At 37.5% G+C, this 25,187-nt stretch overlaps 1 protein-coding gene across 1 annotated transcript in view; it reads right to left on the bottom strand.

Moving 5' to 3' along the window:
* CD109 (CD109 molecule) overlaps positions 1–25,187 on the bottom strand; it is a 74,341-nt gene that overhangs the window by 23,538 nt on the left and 25,616 nt on the right. Inside the window, 19 exon segments of the mRNA XM_051778006.1 lie at positions 779–860; positions 4,884–5,060; positions 5,628–5,772; positions 6,800–7,018; positions 7,232–7,345; positions 10,055–10,172; positions 10,753–10,888; positions 11,417–11,477; positions 11,900–11,974; positions 12,629–12,781; positions 13,636–13,812; positions 15,296–15,358; positions 15,453–15,554; positions 15,888–16,127; positions 18,300–18,409; positions 19,257–19,392; positions 20,453–20,549; positions 21,753–21,837; positions 22,455–22,494. Of these exon segments, the coding sequence (XP_051633966.1) occupies positions 779–860; positions 4,884–5,060; positions 5,628–5,772; positions 6,800–7,018; positions 7,232–7,345; positions 10,055–10,172; positions 10,753–10,888; positions 11,417–11,477; positions 11,900–11,974; positions 12,629–12,781; positions 13,636–13,812; positions 15,296–15,358; positions 15,453–15,554; positions 15,888–16,127; positions 18,300–18,409; positions 19,257–19,392; positions 20,453–20,549; positions 21,753–21,837; positions 22,455–22,494 (2,330 nt within the window).

The raw sequence follows: 25,187 nt of genomic DNA, 5'->3' as shown, positions 1-25,187 counted from the left end.
TTGTCTTCATTTTCCAATTCATCCATACTGAGTCAAAGACAAACCCCTCTGATGTCAATGAAAGATGCCCAGTGACTCCAGAAGCAGTGTTTCAGTCAGTGGCTGAGGATAGTTCTATTTAAAGTCAGAACCATGTACTGAAATACATATTTAAACTAACTTGACATGAGTTAGCTGAATAAAGTGCTGGAACTTGTCTCCATTATCTATCTAGTTTCCATGACTAGGGTCTCCATGCTTCTTGGAGCAAAGCTCAGCCCTGAAAAGACTTTTTCAGCTGTTTTTACAGTCTCAATAAAAGGAAATGTGAGAGAGGTAAGTAGGACAAATTTTTATCGCTGCTAACTCTATTCACCCCCTAGGAAATGTCTCAGTCAGTCTTCAGCTTCCTGAATGGAGATAACTGAAAATCTATTTGAAGCAGTGATGATCACATAGCCCTAAATGGTTCCTGTCAACTGCAAGAATAAGTAATTTAATTGTTATCCTTCATTCCTTTCAGGAAAGCAACAGAAAAACTCTCAGACCAAACTATTCCCCTGGTTAAAATAATACATCAGTCATTTTTTTGCAAAATTAAAAAGCTTTACACTAATAATGGCTTTGACAGTATGTTACCCAGCAAGAAAGACTTTAGAGTTGGCCTAAACACCTAATGAAAACCAGGCAGAAGGCTAATACGGCTGGAAATTTTTACCAGCTTCACAAAAAATTTTGAGACACAGGAAAAATATCTGAAACGCTAAAATTCCACAATGATTCTGGCAGAACTACTTACCATGTGCTCCCAGAGGGATCTTCATTTCCAAAGGCACTAAAAGAGCCATCATCCCTCTGGAAAAGCAGCTCTCTTTGGTAGCCTGAAGTGGAAAAGTAGAGACTGGTATTGAACACTCATGCAGTTTCCAGCACAAACTGCTGATGTGAAGCAAGGCACTTTCTAAGGCAGAGAAGGGTAGAACTTAAGCTTGTATTTCCTAAAAATATTCCCAAATATGCAGGAACACACAAAGCCATGTAGAAGATGATGAGACAGTGGGCAGTAATAACACAAAGGATCCATCTACAAAAGCAGAACCATAAACTCCTGCTGCTCTTCATCTGCCACCCAATCATGACAGTGGTGCAGAGAGACATGCTCCCAACATACTCAGTTGTTCCAGTGAGAGCAGAGCAGAGTAGCAGTTAGAGTTCAGTGCTTCATCATTCTGGGGAGCTGAAGTTGTACACCTACAGAAATGCTCTATCTTTCCAGCAAAACGTCTTTTCCAACTGGAAGGGCAAGGCTACACGTGTTGCTGAAAACTAGGCCCTTTCAGCAGCTGGCTTTTGCCAATCAAATGACAAGCTATCAGAAAAAGCATGCTGGAAAAGGTTGTTCTGAAATGAGTGAAAAATGCCAAAAGACCTGAAGATCCTGAAATCCTGAGAAGCAAGCATTTAAAATGTATCCCAAGATTTTTCAGTATCCAGAACAAATACAGCTTTCTCCTGACTACGGGACATCCATTATAAAAGGGCTTCAAGGGCTCACCAGCTGCTCAAAACCACCAGCAGCATCCTTACTCAATAGTTGACTTCAGTACAAAATCAATGTTCATTAACGCTAAAAATTACTTATTGTAGCTTCTGATATCTAAAGCCTTTCTTCCATTAAATTTTGCCTGCCAGTTGTGTATCTGGAACAATAATGATATCTATTTATAGCATTTCACAAGACATCTTTTCTTCTTTCCCCCCCACTTCATGTTTTCCCTTGGCTTTGCTATTTTAGCTATTATAATTAGGAAAGTATATTCATTAGTCTAAAACATGATAGACATAGACACAATACAGAATCAGACAGGCAGAAAGAAAACTCTCAGGCAACATCAGTAAGTCCTACATGAATGAATTTATGAATACGTCCCGTGAGGTGCATCCAGCTACAACTGTTCCCCTGTAAAATGTTCCTTGCTTTCACAGATAAAGGATTAATCACATACTATCCTGACTACAGATAGTCACAGTGAGTGAATCATGGCCTTAATCACTAAGGAACAAATGGTTTGGTCCCTCAGTCTCAGTTTCGGTGTAAAATCAAACCCTAGTCATGGTCTCTCTGTAACAGAAGAGAGAGAGATATAGAGATGTGAATCTAAACTGCTACAGTATACTTGGGCATGCTCCCATGTAATCTCAGTAACATCAAATTTAGCTTCTGACTCTTTAGAAGAGTTTGCAATTGAAATTTTCACTTAAATATAGGGTTGTTGTAACATATTTAGCATTACAGTGGCTAATTACATGACTAAAAATGGTGGATCTTTCCCATACAGACACACCTGTCACCTCAGTTAATGATATTGAGTAAAGCACTCTTAAATGGAAGGAAAAAGAAGAAGGAATGAGTGGCATTTGTCACCAAAGAAAATAAAAGTCACTGTCAAAGTTTAAGCATCAAAATAATGTTCTATGAGGAGCACAAATTTATGTATATATACAAATAGATTGCTTCCTCTTCAGAAATATCTGACTGCAAGGCCTGAAAACAAGGTCTTCTGCTGCTTTGCAGAACTGGCCAGCAATAAGTATTATAATCACCACCTCCCTGGTGGTGTAAAAGCACTAAACTAAGACCAACAGCCTGCTTAACTAAGACTGCTGAGGAGCAAACAGGGGATAAATTTATCCCAGAATTTAAGATTGGGAGCAACCAGAAAGATCAGAACCAGAGGGAGGACAGAGAGATCATTCAGCTATTTCCTACAGTCTGTGTGCTTTTGTCTCAATGCCAACCCTGTTGCAGTCACGCAAGTCTCTAAACATGAGCATATCCAACGTGGGGAAGCCTGCAGAAAACGCTAGAATGGGAGACCTGGAGCCTGTGAACCACCACGTTCATTCCAACGGACACTCCATCAGACATGAAAAATGATACTTCAAATGTCAACATGTACAAGTGGAAAGGCAAGGAAAAGAAGGATCCTATTACGAAGATGTACACTAGTACTCCCAGAGGACTGGCTGGAACCCAGGAGATGTAGGAGGCTCACTGAGCAAGACTGAAAGAGGACTGCATCAGGATGGAAAGGACTTCAGAAATATGTGAAAGACTAAAGGGTCTCACATTTCAAACAGCTTGGAAATACTGCTCAAACCTGTTATTTTTCTGGGTCTAATAAAAAAGTTTTCAGACCAACCAGGAATTTTTTCATTTCAGAAGAAGTGATTTAAAGATGGGACCTGTCATTACCACAATTAAAGAAATATGTTTGAAAGGCAACTTTTCTCTGGTTTTGCCTTTGTTCTAGGTAAATAAAACTCCTATAAGACCATATAGCAGTCTCTTCTGGCTATATGATCCCTTCCTCTCACAAGCATTTAGCCTTAAAATTAATTACATTTACTACAGATTCTGAAGTCACTTTTTCAAATACTTGGTGAATTATGATGTGAAAAAGTCTGTTTTAAATTAAACTTCATGACAATCCTTTAAAAAACTGAGTTTAGAAAAATTACATCTTAGACTAAAGATAAATTTCAACTTCAAGATTACACTTTTTTAAAGTCAGTGCAACAAGTGAAATAAATTGTTAAAATAAAGCAAAACCAAACCAAAACAAACAAAAAAAATCAGAGTATTTTTTAGATTGTGGTTCCTTTCTATATTAAGGTTACAAATATTTCAGCAGACTTGCTGTTTTGGCTATTATGGTGTTGAAAAACGTACATCAATCCAAAGCCTCAGGAAGAAGTTAAGTAACACAACACTTGGTATGTAAGTGACATTTAAACCTATAATTTTGACTTGCTTTGAAACAGCTTTAATAAATCGGCTATTGGAAAACTTCAGAAAGTTATGGTACTAAAGCTAAAGCTTAAAAGAGTGATAGATTGCTTACAAACTTCAGAGTAGTTGTTTACAAAATCTCTTCCTTCCCAACATACTTTTCAACTAAACCAGGAGGAAGGATTTTTAAAAAATTTTAAAAGGGTTTAAAAAAAAAAATCATTTAACTGCTTTGACAGAAAACTGGAATCTTGATGAAAGGAAAATTTATTTTTAGCTGGGCCTTTTCCAAGGGAAATGTCAACAACGTTAAAAAATCAAACAAAAAATACTTGCAGAGAGTAAATAAAAACTGAAATTGTCATCACAATGCCTTAGTAGGGGTGTAGCTCACATGGGGATGGTCTCATTGCTCTCTGTGAACCAGGCTCTCAGCGTGGAGACTGACAGGTGGTGAGTGTGGTGCATCACAGTTGGATGCTGTCTGATCCAAAAGGCACAGAGAAGCACAGAGCAACTATGTTCTCCACATTTTGTGATGCCCTGGAGTATCTCCCGATTAAAATATACAACAGTTCCCAACTACACTGTTCCAGCTTTTGATTTCCAGCAGAGTTCACTTCTGAGCAAGACTAAAACACTGAGGAATCAAAGTCAGCCACCAGAGCAAACGCCACTCCTTGAGCTCTACAAGGACATGTCAGGATCAGGGTGGCATCACCGAAGACAGATACACAGATGGGATGAATACAGTTAACTCTGCTCACTGACTAATTTTCAACCTCTGTGCCTCAGGCAGTGGTCAGAAATGTTTGCTCACACGTAGTTTTATCAAATGAGAAATAACCACCATCTAGGAAATCTGAAAAAAAAAGCAATTATATAAAAAACATGTTTTTTTTGTGAGCAAACATGCCCTTGTAAACAAAAAATTTGCTGTCTACTTCTGTCAGCCCAGAAAAAAGAGGAAAAGAAAGAAAAAGTGGGCTTTTCTTCCAGTTCTCATCTCACCAGAAGAGCAATATTTCAAACATTAAATGCAGAGTCACAGATACCTTTCTACTAGTAAGAGTTCTTAGAAATCTACCATCTTTCTTTTACACATACAGACCTTTTCTCATAAATGATACAGCTTTTGATCTAATATCCTCTCTCAGTTGCCTGGTTTTAGTCAGGTATTGCAAAACATAAACATTCGGAGCAAAGTTGATCATATTCTGTTCACCGCAGCCATAAGGCATCTTAATCAATGATGACAAACCATTGATAGAAGGCCCAAGTAAATCACCTGAAAGATAAAATTTAATCAAAATTAATTAAAGCTTACTGCAAATAAATGCATATCTCACACATAAAGGGTAGTGAAATCTATGCTGGGAGAAAATACGATGTATTAGGAATGTTTCTTCTAAACACCACTAATCAGGCACAAAAAATAGCTACTCTTCTCATTGACTTTGTGCCCACTGACCCAGATCCCTACAGACCTTTCCAACCACAGAGTAATTTCAAATTCACCTACAGTTATCAAAGCCCAAGTGTCACAGGAAACAATTATCAGTCAGGTTATAGGTTTTATTCTGCAGATAGTAGAATTAAAACAGGATACTAGCAAACTTAGCAGGACCTCCCCTGATTAAAATCCAACTCTCCAACTCTGAAAATACCATACAAACAGCATAATATCATAAATTAAATAAAGGAATAAAACAGTCCATCCATAATGTCTTCCGAAATTTAGTCTAATGCCTGATGGTAAATTCCTTTGAACTAATGATTCAACCTATTAATACTGCAATTAAATAAAAATTAATGCCATTCCCTAAAGATGGAAACAGAATAAGATAATTCTTACCAACAGCAGTGATCTGCACTCTCTCACTGTCACTTACAACGTCAGAAGGAAAAGTGAAATCCAAAGCTTTTGACACTGATTGTCGCTTATTCCCAGTCAAATCCAAAAGAACTGTCTGAGAATAAGTTTGTTCCAATCCTTCAGCCTATCAAGATAAAGACAGGATTATTGTAATCTCAATCAGTTTATCGCTTTTAGGACAGAAGTTCTGTGCTTACTGTACTGAAGGATCTAAAACACTGTCAGGTGTTTTGGGCTGCTTGCTAACACATCAAGAACCTGAGCTACTGGCCCAGCCAAACTGACACAGAGATGTTTTTCTCATAAAGACCCACCTCCACTATTTGCATTTCAAGCCCATGTAGCAATTATAAAAATACACCTGCAAAGTCAATGAGAGCATCTCTGATTCCAGTGAGCTCCATGCCAAGGCACAGGCAAGGCTGGAGGTGATGCCTTTCATGTTCTCTACAGTCCTACAGCTTGTACTGAGGGATACAAGAAAGACTTAAACTGAAGTTAGGTACATGTCCATAAAGGTTTCATTTCCTCATGGATGCAAAATACCTTGAGAAAAATTGTCCTTGAAGTAGAGAAAATAAATGGTGTACTGGACTCTTATTCTCTTCTGCACAACAACTGAACTTCAACAGAAAGGGCAGTAAGTGGCTCTACCTGAAAACAGCTCACAACCCTACAGGGAAGTGGTTTTAAGCAGTCTAAGGAGAGGCTAAGACAGCTGCCTCTGTTCAATCTGGAGAAGAAAAGGCTCAGGGGGATCCCATCAACGTGTATCAATACCTGATGGGAGGGCATAAACAAGATGGAGCCAGGCTCTTCTTAATGGTGCCCAGTAGTAGAAAGGAGGCAATGCACAGGAAATAAAGGGATTTCCTCTTACACATAAAGAAATATTTTTTAAACTGTGACAGCGTTAAAACACTAGAATAAGCTGCCCAGAGAGGCTGTGAAGGCACTGGAAGGGGATCTGAAGAATTTTAAAGGAGAAATTATTTTAAAATACGTGTTTTCTACCTAAAGCCACCTGACACCAAACCAACCTCACAGAGCAAGAGGCAGACAAGTAAATTGGTTTGCCTTTTTGCTGCACTTTGTTGCCTATTTCAAGGAACAATTTACTTCAGGAACAAGCCAAGCTGAAGACTGTTTACCTTTACTAAAACTTTCTGAATGATAGCATCAGAAGCAGCAGATGATATTGCTGTCACTTTGATGGGAATCTCTCCCAGCTGTTTCGGCTTGATTGGGAATTGAACAGTTTTGCCATCTTCACTTGGTACAGATATAGACTGTCGATTTTCTGTAGCATTTATTTCATTTGACGTTAGAATAATTTCAAAAGCATCATTCATATCCAGGATCACAGTAACCTGTAAACACAGTAATATTTGCAATACAAAGTGTTAATTTTGAAAAGCTGCTTTCATAAACTGCCACCTGTTTTGTGTATAGAGAAAAAGCTTTATGGTCTGTCCACTAAAGGAAATACTCTAGTTCTCACAAAAGAAAGACCTGGTCTCTACCACTGATGAAAACCCTGCAGTATCTAGTAACATTCAAAGATAAAGAGACTGTTATTTTACCTCAGCTTCTTCTTTCAAATAATTAAAGATGTTCACTTCCAAAATGAACTGCTCTCCTCTGATGATGGAGTATGGAAGGTTCAGGAAAATGAAAAAAGGTTGAAATGCTTCTAGCTGCAAAACAAAATCAGCACTGAGCCCCAACAATCAGATACTAGCAAGAAAATTACTATACAACATATCTTCCAATCACTTTTAAATTCAGATGATAGAGTATGTAGTCTACAGCTGACTAAAGGTATTACTGCAGGGCTGAAACAGAAGGCAAAGAGGTTTCTGGTCATTAGCACCTTTGTGGGAACTCAGAGGCACCATTCAGATGAGAGCTGCTGACAGCTTTGCAGGGCAAGGTCTCAACAAAGGCAACTGAATTAGGGCTAAGAGTCTCACCTGGCAAGTTTGGAAGTTGTGATCTGTCCTGAGATTGCATTAAGGTAAATGTGAATTGTTTTGAGTGTATAGGTAATGAATGATTAAGACTCTGTCAGTTGCCCTGTCTTTATGTCAATAGAGAAATGCATGCTGGAATACAAAATAACTAACTCTCCCAAATTTTATAATTCAATAACACCTTAGAATGATTTTTTATTTTTTAATATTAACCTTGGCATAAGTTCTTTAGTCATATTTCTAAAAATACATATTTTCTTAATTAAAAGAAAAAACTGCAGAAATACACCAGCAAGCAGTTACTTTTATCTGTGAACAGAGGGTTTTGGAAGAAATCTTGGCTCTAAGAAGTCAGTGGTAAGCTCTCATCAAGTCGAATGGGATCAAAATTTCACTGTTTATGAACATCTGTACAGTAAGAATGGCTGAGACATGAAATCCTTTATTACTGAAATGGCAACTAAAAATGGTTTTAATTTGGTTTTCATTAAAGAAATTCTTCCAAGTGTTTTGAGTTTCAGATCCAAAAACCCCACAGCTTTTCTTTTCTAGCTAGCATCTATTCCAATGTGGTTTTTTTTAAAGAAAGCTTGTTTGCTAAAGCTCTCAGTGTCAAAAACTTCTTTAGATATTAGACTTTAGAGAAGTTCTGATGGAGATTTTTTGATTAGTTTCTAGTCAGGGTTTTCCCTATATACCTATTTTCTTTGTCTTTTTTGTTTTACTTTTCTTTAAAACTAAAATTTTACACTCAGGAATATTCCAGTATATTACAATAAAACACAACAGAGTAAAATTATCAACATTCTGTATAGTAGAAGTCAGAAAAGCCCAAGATGCAAAGCAGTAAATGACATTAAGCATGCACATGTCTCTTATTTATTTCCCCATTACACTTTCCATGTATTTCTTTTATTTGACTCTCTGTATGGTACTGATTAACATGTTTTGGCCATATGGAACTCTAAGCTCAATCTAAACATCCCAGCAAGGGTGACGTACTGAACAGTGCATGTGGGTGATTATAGCTAAATAATAATCTCAACATCTGTTCTACTTGCGGCCTTCTCAGATTTGAGGATGAGAGGCCAAGTGTGTATTTCCACACAGTTTAAACCAGAAAACTATTTTTCTTTTTTTCCCATCTCTGTCAAGCCAAGTGAAAGAAACAAGAATCATGATTCCAGTCTCAAAGGAGACTTAACCTCAAAATCCAGATCAGGCTCCAAATTCTGTGGTGGAGTTAAATCAGGATGTTCAAAGCACATGTTCTGTGTCTGGTATAGCAGCCAACTACAAAATCTGGATCTAGATCTCAGTTTGGATCTCAAAAGTTGCCCTTCCCCAAGAATTTGAGGGCATGAGAACTTAAAGTGGGTAAATGGCTGTCTCCAAGCTATGTTTGTGCTAGTCCAGGCATCAAGATGGAAATCTGTGATCCAGTACTGCAGTCTCAAACTTTCTAAATGTAGGTACTTAACTGGAGAATGGAGAGAGATAACTACTTTCAGAAGGTTATTCATAGTATAAAAAAGACTAGCTAAATGAGACTCGAAAAATTAATTCCTATTTTAAACAAGAGATTTCCTTGAACACAGAGTGAGCCTAGGACAACTGCACCTGTACTGCACTGGGAATCTCAGATTAGAGATCTAATCTGAGGAGTGCTGAATTTAGCTTAAATTGCTAAACTATTTGGACACTTGGAAGCACAAAAAGAGCCTGAGGAGACAGGAATTTGGCAGCAAGAAGCATCTCATCCCATGGCAACCTCTCAGTGTCCACTCTGCTCCTCAAGCAAAGGCATCCAAAATTTAGCACCTATGACAGAATCTCAGAATGGCTGGGTTGGAAGGGATATCTGGATAGCACCTAGTCCAATACCCTGCTAAAGCAGGTTTACCTAGAGCAGGTTGCACCCATGTTTACTCCAAGACTGGTTTTGACAGAAAAATGAAAGCAATTTAGTCTTTGAGTAATTCTTCCATTCTCCCTCCTGGGGTAAGTGTTAGCAGAGCAGCAAAGTGCCTGTGCCATCCCAGCTAGTCTGTGCAAACCTCACTGTATGCCTTATCAGCTCATGGAACACGCTGTGGGCAGAAAGCATGGAACACTGTCCTAGGCAGTCATTGCCCCTTCCTGTATACAAAGATTCTGAAGTGGGCACATCCTGTAAGTACTCTAACAAAACAATTGCTCTAACAGAAACGAGTATCCAAATATCTGTGTGGATTTATATGAGCAGGAAGGGAAGGCAGATACAGTATCACATAGGTCTTCAGTGATGACGTTTTCTTTACAGTTTGAATACACACGGCCTCTAAATCTCTTCATTAGTATAAGGAGATGGCTGATGTTAGACCTAAAATACAGCTGCCAGTAACAACCTACAGTGTTACAGCCTCAAAGGCAAACTGTGTAGCACTTTAGTACCTCCACTGGAGCAGTTGTCACTCCAAGCCCGCTGTTTTCAGACATCACAAAAGCACTGGCAACCCAGGATGTGATGGTATCAGGTACAATGACTTCCATTGTGGTTTCTGTGTCAGATCTGATGGCAGAAGGGGAGAGCAGACTTTCAAAACTATCCACTTACCAACATCAGTAAGTGGATACGTATTTTTAAAATGCATGAAAAACTAAGTCCAAATTCCTGGCAGGAAAAGCTGCTCATTATCTGTTTTTCATTTTCTAATCATTTAGAAATACTGTGATGGGAGCAAAATTATTTACAAAATTTAAATTATTTTAAATTACATGAATTGAAGGTAATTACACTGAATCACATTACACCATAATCACCATCTTCTTATGTACTGTAGAGAAAAAGGCTGGGTCTCCCTATTCATTATCTCCCCATCTGTAAAAGCAAGAGAGTTCCTTTTGTCTTGGGGATTTTTATCTAGTTCTATTGAAACTCCTAGGCCCTCAGTCAGGCATGGTCCTCTTTTGTGCAGTTGCACATCTCATTTTTTGGGTCTCCAATCTCACTTGAGGCCTCTAGGTGGTAGCAGAATATAAATACTACTACATCGTTTAGTGTTTTTCAGCATCAGTGCAGAATGCTACTAAAACCTACAAAATAACAATGGCAAATGCAAATCAGTTTCCATTTGCTTCTAATCTTATACCTAGTTTTAGTGTCGATCCAAAGCCAAGTCTCTGGAAAATGTGTCCTCACATAGAGATTGCTGAAATCAGGAGGTCCATTTTTAGATACTGGCATATCATCACCAAAACCATCTTCTATGGGTATCATTCCACCATCTACAAAATAAAAAACACTGTCCTACCTACAAACACCTATATTTAGAAAAAACAAATTAATGCAGTTAAGAAAATTCAAATTAAGACGGTGTTGGGAGTATAATCTATAGCTTTGTTATATATGATAAGACTACTCTGGCACTAGGACATTTCTTTTCTTGGGGTTTTGTTTGTCTTTTTTTTTTTTAAGAATAAAAAAGTTTCATGCAAACTTAAATTTCTACATGGCCCTTCTGGAGTGGTTATGAAACTGGTGCAATTTGACTATACCTTTGCAAAATATATCAACTGGAACTGCAAATAAAAACTCAATTCACCCTCAATCCTTTAAGTGTCACTCAGGACAGCAACAAAAAGGAAGTTTTTAAAATACTAATTGTATGCATTTGTAAATCTTGAACTTTTGAATGTTTTGCAAGGCTGTATATAGCCTGTATGCAGTACAGTAAAACATAATAGGAGTCCTAACCCCTGTATCTCCTCCCCACTCAGTAAACTAGATTTGAATACATTTATTTTATTACTTACAAAGAAAATGTTCCTTATCTTCCTCAAGAATTGCATCAGTTGATACCCAAAGGCTGCATTTCTGGACAAAATTTATACAGTATATCTCAATACAGGACATTAAGGACATCAACAGTGCTTATCTATTTTCTTTTCCTTTCTTTCTATGTAAATAAAGTCATAAAGTAATCATAGAACTAAAGCAAGTAATATACAGGAACTAATAAAACAGAGATCATATGAATCTGAATGACTGAAAACTTTTCAAAGGGAAGATTCTGTCAAGCATAAAGTAATCTGTATTTATGGAAGTATAAACATATTTACTTGCATTCAGAGTATTTACATATTAATAAATTTCACAATTCAAAACCCATATAAGGCATGAAAACAGTACACCGTCTACAGTTCCAAACTTTAAAAAGTACATTTTCTTCTAGCAAGTGATGTGCAAATCACTAAGCAGTTAAAAAAAGCCAGGTTATAATGTAAAAAAAGAAGTACCTGAAATACACCAAAAGAACCTCTGACCAGGGGAAAATACTGCACTGTGCTGTATAAATTGAGCTCATGGATGACCTAAAACAAAAAAAAAAAAAAACAAAAAAACCCAAAATCATTCAAAGTGAATGCAAACTCACATTTTTCAAAACTTTCACTGTTGTAGATGCTATTTCATAGGAGCTGTACCACAAGCTGTAGCTTACTTAGGTCTCGTATCAAAGAGAAAACAATCTGTTACAGGATGAAGAGAATTAAGCTGCAATGGTTATGCACTAGAGAAAGTAAAAGGAATTAAAAAATGTGAATAATTTATTCTCCTCTTTAAAGAATAAAATTCTTTATTTTATATTACTAATTTTGGAGTGCACAAAGCACAAATCATTAGAGTTTTTTTCTGACTTCTCTGTCTTTCCTGAAAGAATCATTAGAGTTTTTTCTGACTTCTTCGTCTTTCCTGAAAGAAACTGTCAAGACTTAACTGAGCAGGTTATCAAATGGAAGAACAATAAAATATTAACTGGTATTGGAAATGCTGTGCCTATAACCATGTATGCCTTACAGTCTTTTCTGCTCATGTTACTTGCAGAAGTAAAAAATATTTGCAAGATTACAGACTGAAAATCCTGCCCGAAGAACATTATTTGTTCAGCATATAATCTGTAGCATTTCCATAAGCATACATCTTTCATACACACAATAATGAAAACCTTTAATTTCCTATGTACTTACAGCATCTTCTGTTAGGTCACTACTTTCTCCTAGAAGCTTTGTACTTTTATCAACAACTGCAAGTCCAATTATTGATCCTGGTTCTGTTGTACTAATTTTAAGGGAGACTTTGTCAGATGGCTTGACCTTATCTTTGCTCCAAGAGATTTTAATCTAGAAAAAAAGTAAAAAACAGCACTGATTTAAATTATACAGTGATATTTACAGCCATTAACAATCCCAAGGAAGTATTTTTTTAGATTATTTGGCTATAATTAAGGTTATGGATTTGCTTTTCTTAGGAACTCTGAACCTTTGAGAGTCCCTTTCCTAGGACTTTCAAAAGTTTGCATAAATCATGAGGCACATGGAGACATTTTTCATGCAGCAGGACAAATAGCCTCTTTACTGATGTCTGGTTGTAAGTGCTAAAGTTTCCATAGGAGAGACAGAATTTGAACCTGTTGATGGCCTTTGGGTGGTCTTACCCGTAAAAAGTTATAGTGATGCTTTTATTTGCACAATGGACCAACTCTCATCCTGGTACACTAGAAAAAAATCAATTCCTTGATGTAACAGTTTTCCCACTCCTCTTAAAGTTGTTTTGAGCTAAAGTATGCACAGTCACATGAAACAAACACTGATCACATCTACCTACAGTGTGACCACTGCCTGGTTAGAACAAGCTCTTTATAAACGTTTACAATTCCAAACTTTGAGCACTCAGGAGTACCTATGCCGAGCAATCTTTGGCTCAGTAATTGACCAAACTATTAAAAACACAAGGAGATGCTGTGCGTCTGATTACGTGGAACACACAGGGCTAGTAGAAATTTCTTTCAAATAGGCAATAGCTGGACTCTAACTGCACTGGTATTAACAGAAGTCTTTCCAAGGACTTGTACAAGCCTCAGATTAGGTCCACAATGATGAAGTTTTTCCATTTATAATCCTATGATCTAAAACGCCATTTACCATGCAACAACCAGACAAAACCACAGTTTCAGACTCAAGTTCAATGTAGTTACCTTGTCATCCAAAACAGGCTGGATGGGGACAGTGAGAGCATCATTTACAACTACTCCAAGCTCATCAACATAGAATACAAGTATAGATGCCAAAGGAGCCCAGGAATTTTCTGCTGTTAAAGTGAATGTTTTTGCAGACTTTGTGCCAAAACCCATAATTTGTTCCTTAGATAATACCTGAAAGGGAAAAAAAAAAAAATCACTCAGTCTGTTGGTATATCTCAATATGTCGTAAGCTCAGCAATTCCTTCTACAAGTAGTTGTTAAAAGAAGAGACATATAGCAGTGGTGGTTTTGTTTTTTTTTTTCACTAGGTGGTTGACCAGTTCTGTGAAAATGGACATGGAACACATAGGTAATGTAACATTTAAATATCAGTAATAGATTTTTTTGGTGCTTTAATTCCTGTATCACTATGCACAAGTAATGTACTACAACAAATGCACACATATGCTACGAGAACATAAAAATACAACTGTAGTAGGATTGGTTCATGTGGGTCTTCTATAAAAGCATTTGACTTTGGTTCAGGCATATCGTTTTAAAAGCAAACCTCCAAAACACCCCTACCTAGAACACTTTGGCTTGCACCATACAGAGTGTGAACTGGGGCCCAGTAATGTGCTCCAGTTAAAAGAAGGCATTCATTTTATCAGAACAGATTAGAGCTAGTCTGAAGGTACCTCAAAATACTGGGAGTTCAGGTCCACAGCATCAATTTTTTCACTCTAAATCTGTTGCTACTGGATCATAGCACTTATTAATGAAGACAGAGTCATGAAAGGAGGTTCTCTGCCTTTGATTCATGGACCTGATTTATTTTAAATCTTCTAGAGGGTGTTTCTAATTTAGGAAATACATATGAATGCCTGAATTTTATACAGTTTTCCTTATTCAGTTTACTGTTAAAGTCTCTGAAAGAAAAAGGATAGTAGCTATCACAATTACTCTGGTGTAGACTGTGAACAAAAAAGGCACGTGTTAAAGACAGGATGGGAGACTGATGATGGTATATTTAATGAATCCTTCAATTCAGATGCTGCTAAATACAGTAGAGCAGCTCAGCAACTAAACAAGCCACTACCCAAGACATTTATTTTAAAATGCTTCTATGAAATTCCCATGTTAACAATGCCACCCTGCCCAATGGACCATCTGCTTCCTCAGTAGGCAGGTCTTCTTCACCCTGTACCCACAGGCTCAGCCCTGACAGTCCTGAACATGCATACAGGCTCTGCCATGCCCCTGCTTCCACCTGCATCTGCAAGACCTGCTGAAAAAGCCTCAGCTTGGGCTGCTCCTGGGAAATCCCTGTCCCTTCTCCCATTGTAGATGTTTTGCACAGTCAGAGATAGTATTGTTCTTACAGTTTTCTCACATCTGCAAGCAGAGATAACCCAACACCCAAATCGGAGATGCACTTTTCCCAAAGAGCATCTCCTTACAGTGCCACAGGAATTCCTCCGTGGTAGCAAAATGGAGCTCTCTTTCAAAAAGGAGCATCCTAGTGGAAAGGAAGTTTTTGGGCCGCCTCTTTCACAAAGCACAACAAAAAATGCTGAATATCTCTAACGTTTAATCACATTCCCCTCACTGGAGTATTTCTCAAGATGGTAAAAGTCATCTTGGACTGTGCCCATGTGTAAACCGAGTGACGTACCAGATAGTGGAACTCTCTCACTGGCTTGTTGCTTGCAATGCTCAGCTCAAAAGGCTTCCCAACCTAAGAAAAACATGCAATTCATATGCATGAGTATGGAAACATGATGAATAACTTGAACGGTTCTTATCTTGGCAAGTTTTGTCTCAGACTGTACCTTTATATCCTGGCTCTTTGTTTTAACCTGGAGGTAAGTCTGGCTGGGGGAGCTGAACACATCATAAACACCTATGTCAGTCCTGCTGCTGAGGAACTCTGCCTGTGAGACAGTGCAAAAAACAGCTCTCAACAAAACAGCGAAATCTGTGTGATGCTCACATACTCTTTACATGGTAGTCTTAGTGGTGGTACAGAATCACTTTACTGCTTGCTTTAGGTATCTGTTTTGGTTTTCCCTTGATATCTTGGTGCAATTATTAGATCCCATTTGACAGGATCTGTCACTTTCGTGTTGTAACATAAACATGAGGTAACAAAAATAATAATAGGTGACATGTAAGCTGTCATAGATGGTAAGAACAGCATAACATTGATCAAAGCCTGCTTAATTCAATGTGTCAATGCTCCAAAGCCACATATGGCAAAGCAATACCTGAACTCTCAGAGTTTTTGTATCATACAGGATTGGAAACTCAATATCAATTATTCCATTTTCTGGGACTGTGTAATTCAGGACACGGACTGTCAGATTTCTCTCCTCTGTTGCCTCATTTTCAAGGTGAGAAAGTGAAGAGTGGTGAAAAAGCAGATCTGACTGTTGTGCAGTGACTGTTACAAAATTCTGTCTCTCTTCAGCTGTGAGCTGGTTGCTATCGGAACGTGACACCTTTAGCTAAAAACAAAAAGAAAGAAAACACTCATTGAATAGGGCAAAGTTAAAATGCACAACACGACACAATATATTTAACAATATATTTGCATTCATTTCATATCAAGAAAACACAGGCATCCTCAGATTTCTCTCACAGAATCACAGAATATGCTGAGTTGGAAGAAACCCACAAGGATCATCGAGTCCAATCCTTAACCCTGCACAGGACCATCCCCAAGAGTCACACCAGGGGCCTGAGAGTGTTGTCCAAATGCTTCTTGAACTCTGACAGGCTTGCTGCTGTGACCATTCACCTGGGGAGCCTTTTCCAGAGCCCAGCCACAGTCTGGGTGAAGAATTTTTTCAAATATCCAACCTAAATCTCCCCTGACACAACTTCAGGCCATTCCCTCAGGTCCTATCACTGGTCACCACAAAGAAGAGATGTCTACCCTTCCTCTTACCCTCACAAGGAAGCTGTAGACTGCAATGAGATCTCCCCTCAGTCTCCTCCAGGCTGAACAGACCAAGTGACCCCCTCAGTCACTCCTCATACAGCTTTCTTTCAAGGCCTTTCACCATCTCTGTTGCCTTCCTTTGGACACTCTCCAATAGCTTAATATCTTTCTTATATTGCAATGACCAAAACTGCACAGAAGTAACTTTATTTTTTATCCCTTTTAAGCACTGCAGGTAGGCAAGTCAGCCAAGAACAAAATGACTCATAACTCCAGGGAGGTAAAAAAGAGAAAAAGAAAATCAAATAGAACTGAAAGGTGACCTGACTTTCGGCTCTTCCAAATACTCTTCTTGTTGAAAATGATTGCGTCTCAGGTAAATTATGCAGTCTGACTATTTAATTTTGTCACTTGTATTTCATCACCACAAGAAAGGACAGCCTTACATCACGTGCAGGAAAATGAGTTGGATGAGCAGGGATGGTGCTGAGTCAGATGTGTTTATGGATTCATCAAGTGAGTTGAAGAAAAGACTGAAACTAGGCCCAAAATTGACAGTCTGCAACTTCTTACAATTTACATCAACCTTTATCCCCACGCGCAAGCAGATTCTCATCCACTCTAAAAACATTCTCATTCTGCCTTATATACTCCAAAAAAATCAATGTCTGTATTTAAAAGCACTGAACTAATGCTTCTCTTTTCTTTTTCAATCCATATATCTACCACTGCATTACCTCTCCTCCCCATCATTATTTTCTTATGCTCTCTCTCTGCACAGATATGCAGATCTCTGCTTTTTAGTAACAGCAGCAGTTGTTCCTTCATGCTCCTCTGGGAGCATAACTGATACCTTCCTCTCTGCCAGCTGTAAGCATTGCTAAATGTCTCAGCTAATCTTTAGGAGAGGAGGAAAAAACAGGTCAGAGCTGGAGTCAAAATGGAATGCTGGTAAGGAAAATAAAATGGACGAAAAACAAAAGCCCAAATGATCAGGCTAGCATGAAGCTATAGTTTGAGCCAAGCTGCTCTGAAAGTGTATATTCAGCCTATTTTATTGGTATTTAGGTCTATACAGTAAAGACTCAGGAACTGTAAAGTTGATTCCCCTTTTCAAGCAAAATGCAGTGGTGCAATATGCAACCTCTGCAAAATGTAGAAATACCAAATGCAAACTATGAACAGCATGAAGAACATTAAATACTTCTTTGAGTGGACTGCAACTGGTATGAGAAAGATAGGACAGAAGGTAAAAACAACACTTTCACTTGAGAGCAATGTGGTTTAATGAGTTTCACTAAATTTTGTAATGGCAGCTTGCATATATATATATGCATTATATAAAGTATATATTTGTATATATATATACACACTTAGATATGCAAATACTATTAGGAGGATTGGAACTCAATAACTACTTTGTTGTTTTAAAATACAGTCACTGAACAGAAAAGAATCAGCTAGAAACAAAAAATTTCTCTTCTATAAGAATGTCAACAAACTATACTCAAATATATCCTGCCAATACCACAGCATTCCCTGCCAATTTATACTTTTCTAGAGCAAATGCCTTTAAGTTTAGTATTTGCTGATACGTGTCATGAAAAAGAGGTAATTTGAAAACAAATCTGTAAATTACGCTTAAAAATCCAAGGCAAACTTTGTCATCTAAACAAAAATACAGGAGATGTCATATTTGTTTAGGCACAGATTATAATAAAAGAAAAGAACTTACAGTAGCTATGAAGTTCAGAGAAGGTTTTATAACTCTAGAGTAGTCCAGAAATTCAATAAAATAATCACTTTGCTTTGGAAATATGATGGTACTTGAATTTTGGGAAATTCCTGTTGAATAATTGTATATGTTTAGACAATATGCATTTAACATACACATTACTTTAGGAGCAATAAAATTTACTGTCCATGATTCATAAATAATTCAATCATATTTTTCATCATTTCCACTCCTCTCACTCTTCATCCTTCCAGCTATGCATCAGTACGAAGGTGGCACATGCACTGGTACTGCCTCCCACAACACTAAATAAGACGTACCACACGTAGGGCTCCACTCCAGAATGACACAAGGAAGGAACTTATTAATCCCAAATCAACCAACTTCACCTTGACAGGGTTTCTACAGAAAGTCTGTAATGAAACCTAGTTTCTGGGACTGGCAGAAATTTTGTACAAATGGTTTTTTTCTAATACGCAAGTGCAGCGGAACACAAACTCACAAGAAAAACTTAGTTTGCAAATCAGTGGGTCTAGAAGAGGCTAGACAGGGGGACAACATGGGGCCAGAGAATCAACTAATGTGATTTACAAACACACAAGTAAGGTAAGTTTATGGTTCAGTTTAAATTTGTAAGATTCAGGCTAATGCTAGCAATCCTTTATGCCTGTTCTCATCAAAAGTGATCAGTCATCGACTTTAAGTTCCCATCTGAACATATTTCTTGATTATTTAATAAATCATTTAACATAAAACTCCATTCAACCAAATTAACAGCTGGTTAAACTATTTAATATCTAGGCAAGCAACAGTTCAGATGATACATTTGCACATGGATGGTTTGTGCTGACATCAGCACATGATGCTTTCCTAGCACTCCAAGCTCTTCCACACGGCAGTAAGCTCTTTCAGCACCACCTACTCTGGCTTTCTCTCAGACACCACACATCCACATACCTGTGAGTGACTCAGTGACCACCGCAATCATTTCTATTGGCTCTGTGTAATCACTATCACCTTGGTGCCGCGACTGCTCAGCATTCAAGTTTTGCAACATAAGTTTGTTACAGGTTACATTCACAGATCCGTTTATCTACAATGTAGAAAAAAATAATTGTTGAGCCAGAAAAGCCAAGGACACCTTTCCATCTACAACTGCTTATTTCTGGTTAAGTCCTGTAGCTCTCCTCACATAAAGGCTTTGTCAACACCAGAAAATCATCAATGCTGATCTTTATTTTTTGCTTTCGGCATCAATTTTTATTAAATCCAGTAAAGCTCACTACCTTTTTAGAGATAACAATGTTTTATGGAGAAAGTTACTCATTTTTTCTCCCAATGTCTAGAATTATCCATTTCTACATAGCTAGAGCAGTGGCACCTACTTTTTATAGAAAAATACAATGAACACGCAGGTATACGTGCCCAACAAGGTGGGTATAACCTATTGAACATCACTGAGCTCACAGTTTCTGTAGACTAAGTGCTGCTGAAGGCACTGAAGTTAGATAGCTGCTGAAGTCAGCAAACAGAAAGTGACAGGTACACTATGTAGCAGAAATTTAACTTTTTTTTTAAACACAGTTCACATCTCAAAAGTAAAATGTCTGATTTTGCAAAAAGAATGCAAAGAATCTATCACCTCTTTTAGGTCTTCAGTTGGAAACTGTATGTCCTTTTAGATTTTTTAATTAGTGCAGTAGATCAAATGTCATTACTAGGCAATTATTAGGCAAAATGGTTTGGTTTCCACCATGCTGGAGCTCCACCTAGACAATTGATGTGTTCTGCTCTGGCCTTGTAACACAGGGCTGAGTGTGAAGGGGCAGACATAGGGCATTTCTGGGCCTGTGTCCTCCAGCACCAATGGTGCTACAGTAGCTTCCAGAAAATTTTTCTACCTAGGCCAACTAGTGCTCTCCAAAATAACTTCCAGGCACAGGTCAAACGACCACAGGTGTCAAGTATCATTCCCAAAAAGCAGTCTGAACGGACACCGACACTTCAGGCTGGAAACTGAAGAGAGTTTAACACTCTCCATGCAAGTCACTACACAGACCATGCCAGCTGAACTCAGCATCCCCAAATGGTTCCAGGTATTATTTAACCCACAAAAGAACACAGGCTTAAAGAAACTGCTAAGGACAACTCACCTCCATTGTTATTGTTATATTTCTCTTGTTTGTCCAGTAAGAGACAGAAAGGCATGTGACTGTTACAGTTCCTTTTACTGGCTTTCCATACGTGTACCTGAAACACACCAGTCAAAGAGAAACAATACACCTGAAGAGCTCTCAAAGCCAAAGATTGTAACAAAATAATTTTCCCTGGTCCCAAACATGGCTAGAACACATTTCTCCTTTGAAACGTGGGTTTGCAATACTGACACCAGTTTATCAACACTAAAGCTGGAAGTCCAAAACCTGCACACAAGCTCTATAAACCTATTGCAATCACTAAGGGCTGTACAATGTAGAAAAATTAACTATATTAACTGGAAGCAAGTTTTTGCCACCCACTAGATCAGGTTGCTCAGGGCCCCTTGTCAATCCTGCCTTTATAGTTTGTTTTATCAGATGGTTTATAATATCACATGGTATTGGTTCTAGGGATGGAAGTTTTTTCTTGAAGTCCAAACCTTTGACTTAAATAGCTTGTTAAACAACCATTTCTGCATTTCACTTATCAACAGTTCTTGTTTAGAAGGTATGTATTCTATGGCATTAAATAACCCATGAAAGACCTTTATCTCCAGTCTTCTTGGGTGGATCTGTCAGGTACCTTCATCTGGTTCTCATCTTCCAAAAATAAAACTAATTTCTATTTGAGATTATTGCATACTAAAATTTTCTCTAGATATTTGCTCAAATTAAAAAATAAAATATTATTTATACAATAGTCTTCACTGAATCCTCTCCTGAATTTCTCAAGAGCTTTTAATTCTTCACCCATTTACAGGTATAGGTATTTTGATAGGTAGGAGAAGCCTATAAATGAAATCCACAACGTTGATATATTGGATCAAGAAGGATGTTCATAGAAGTTTGCCTAATTTTCCAAGTAGTCTAATAAAATATAGTTACTCTACCTACAGACCTTGACATGTTAAGTTGGAGAGACCATAAAAGAACCATAAGGACAAAAGAAAAAAAGCCTCAAAATATACATTATAATCAGAAAACTTAAAAAAAATTAAAATAAAGTAGCTGCAAATGTGTAGGCTATAGTCTAGAAGTATGTTTACCAGATCAGAAGAACTTACTAAAAGTCTGAAGATCTATCGAACCTTGTTACACAACAAAATCCAGTAACTAGAAATGGATGTTAGCCAACTAATTTTGAGTAGATAGGGCTTTTTTAGCATTCTGAATATAAGCTTTTACTTTGACACTTAGAGACCCACAATAATTTTCTTAAGAGTAAGCATTACCACAGTATCGATGATTTACTTACTTGGCAGTGACAACACCAGTTACATCTTCATCTCTCAGAGAGTAGTATAATGGTGTTGTTATCATGACATCAAATTTTGGTAAAACTGAAAAAAAAACCCAACCAAAAAGTGTTAAATTCACAGAAGGAATATTAGGGTTTTTTTAAGTAATAAGGGTAGAACATGTAATTTGATAAAGACTACTACTATAGTTTCCTAAGGAGTATAAGGTAAGATATATTTTTAACCCAACCCTATGCATGCCCCAGACTAAGACTTTTTGTTAAAAAGAGAACAAGCATCATAAAAGCCGTCTGCATATAAGCTTGTAAAACTGAAATACAAAACTTTTAGTTTACTCAGTCTTTACAGAATCATCAGCAAGCTCCACAATCAGATATTATACAGATATTTTGGGACGAACACATTGTCTGCATGATCCTGGAAAAACATGGACAATAACTGCCTCCCACAGGCTTAAGATAAGCATTTTTAAGACTGCATGACATCCAGACACTACAGTAGAAGGTCATTAAAACTATCAAATATAAACAGGGAGTTGATAAGACAGCATTTTTTTGTCAGTCTCAGAAAAGCAAGACATTTGGAAATTAAACTTTCTGTGAGTAAAGGGTTCCTGTTAGCCAAGTTAAGTTAGTATAAATTAATGGAGAATCACTAACAATTTTGGTCACTACTAAATACCCTTAAATAACACTTACCATATTCCATCACTTTAAATCTTTGATAATGAAATTGACCCTATTGAAAAAATTCATATGAGAAAATTATAATTAGATTAGTAAGTTTAACATACTTTCTTGGCCAAATCCCACCCATATTCAAGTTAAACTACAATTTCTGACTTGGTGTGATTTTAAATCATGGTTCAACCACTATCAGCTCCTGTAGGAACCAGTAGTATGTATTTGCACAAGAGAAGGACACAGAATTCACATGAAGCAGATTGTAAGTATATAAAATGAAAAGCTTGTGGAGTTTTCAATCTGCAGACATCTACATATGGCTGGTTTCTGTATAAAAAGCCAGAATACCTGAGGCAGCTAACATAAAATTACCTAGCATAAGCAGCCACAGTCATCAGGATAAACCATGACCGACCTACCAGCAGTATCTTTATTAGCTCATTTAAAAATAACTTCTACAAATGAGAAGCTCCTACAGTGTGTATCTAGTGGACAAGACCATTTCAAAAGCATGTTAATCTTATAGTTCCACATTTACTCAAAAGACAGATAAAATGTAGCTACAGTGTACACTCATACTTACTTTGGTGGAGATATTTTGTGTTGTATCTTCCTGTCTTATTTATTTGTTAGTTAAAATCAATGGGAAAAAACCAAAAAAACTATATAGTACATTGTTATTGCGTTCTATTTTCCTATTTTTCTATTTTTTTTTCACTTATTTCCTGATTTTCCTCGGAAGGGAATAACCAATTGCCAGGTGGCATCAAGATATGTCAGACAGGAACAAGTGTCTATAGCAAGGGAGCTGCTATGCTAAAAACAGTAGGACCAGGACCTTAGCTGGAAACCTGATCAATGACTTTCCAAAGTGCTTAATTTTTAGCAATTTTCTTAATTTTTTAGCATTTCAGACCAAGCCGTTTATACATCCCTATTTACAATTTTCCTACCAAAATACTTCTATCAAAGTAAAAATCAGATTGCTGCCAATTCCATGATTAAGTCACTGATCACCAAAAATAAATGCCATATTAATATTCCTAGGTTTGAAAATATATATGCAGAATCTGCTATTTTCACAATATTTGTGCAAATCACAACACTTAGAAATGCTACAGCATTGACATGCAGTCCACAATCAGATTACTATAAGGTAGTCTTAGGAATATGTATCTTAGGAAAATGATCTGCAGCAAACTTATCTCACATCTCATTCTCTGTGTATCTTTTATTTCCAATGTTAGGTATATATGTCACTCTTACCAATTAAGCAATGACCAGAACATTATCTTAGAGGGCAGGATGAAAAAGCATGTCCCTTGAAAATGAAATTTTTTTTCACATTATCTTAAAGTAAAACAACAACAACAACAACAACAACAACAAACAAACAACTAAAAACTAGGAGAATTCTTAAGTAGTAGAAAACAGATTACAGTGAGACTAGCACTCCTATCTGTACCTTCTCTAAAATGACAAGCTTTGTGACAGAAATCATGCTTCACAGTTCAGGGTAAGGAAAAGACCCTACTAGTCATCTTGATGATCTGAATACCAAGCCACTAACACACTTTTCAGCCAGCTAGTTTGGAGCAAGACAAGTAACATCATTTCAACCACTTTATCACTTTAGTTCATCAGGGCAGGGCTGTCTCTCTGCAAATATTGTTCAAATATATTGAATGGGAAGTTACTAAACCAGTTTCCAAGAATAGTGGCTTTTGAGGCAAGCAGTTAGTTTTATATACCATCCAAAAGAGATTTTAAGCAGGTTTTTTTAAGGTAGAAAAACACCACCATGCCTATTCCACTTGTTTCCAAAGGTGCTTTATTCTAGTACAGGTTTTGCCTTCCATGCCTTCTCTTGCTTCTTAAACATACTCACCCTTCCAGACTAATAACATTTTGCGCTGTCATCATTTCCTAAACTGCAAAACACCTATTGCATTCTGTGCCCATTAGCCAGAGTAAGAAAATAGTACCAAAAAGAGATCCATATAAATATTGTGGGATAGTGAGGATGATGGAGCCTTTCTGCAGTTGAGCCTTAGGTGCTGTGGATCCTGACATCTAAGAATCCTTAACAACTACAGTCCAGATTTTGCTCTGTTGTGATGAACCAGTCCTGTTCTAAGTGATTGGGGTCTGATCCAACAAGTGAGGTCACACGAACCGTTCCCTGCAATTTTTTCTTCTTTGGCAACCAAAAGTCCCTGAAATTTATCTGTCCTGGGTCCATTTCCTTATTTGTTTCTGACATTGAGGTGCATCACAAGTTAGAGCACCGGGAAAGACTCTGGGTGTGGTCCAAGGGCCCTGGAAAAGACAAGTGCTAGCACCAGCTGCATTCCAGAGGCTACCCCATCATCTCACAGGCCATGTTAGAAGCACTCCTTCACTCTGGCTTTGCAGCTAAATAAAACAGATTTCTGTCTAGACGGAAGTAACAGAAGCATTTTGTGATCACTTCCATGTTTTATTCTCAGATGTAGGAAACAAACCCCAAAATAAAATTCTGTTCAAATCCAACATCACAGTCTCCAGTGTCACCAGTATTCACACTATCAGATCCTGATTGAATCAGTGTGCATTTGCAAACTACTGAATACACCACAGCCAATGCCAAAGGTTTTATGTACAGCCTGATTTGGAAGGAAGGTGACACTTCTTTTAAGCAATTCTATACAGAACATCAAACTTGATGGATCAATTGTGAAATCTGTTACTGATCTAGCAGTAAAACAT

Source organism: Manacus candei, unplaced genomic scaffold, assembly GCF_025592945.1.
Source record: "Manacus candei isolate 608988 ecotype Guabito, Panama unplaced genomic scaffold, ASM2559294v1 h1tg000011l, whole genome shotgun sequence".
In the NCBI taxonomy this organism is placed as follows: domain Eukaryota; kingdom Metazoa; phylum Chordata; class Aves; order Passeriformes; family Pipridae; genus Manacus; species Manacus candei.
Note: the sequence above shows the minus strand (reverse complement) of the source record. Positions and strands in the feature narration are given on the sequence as shown.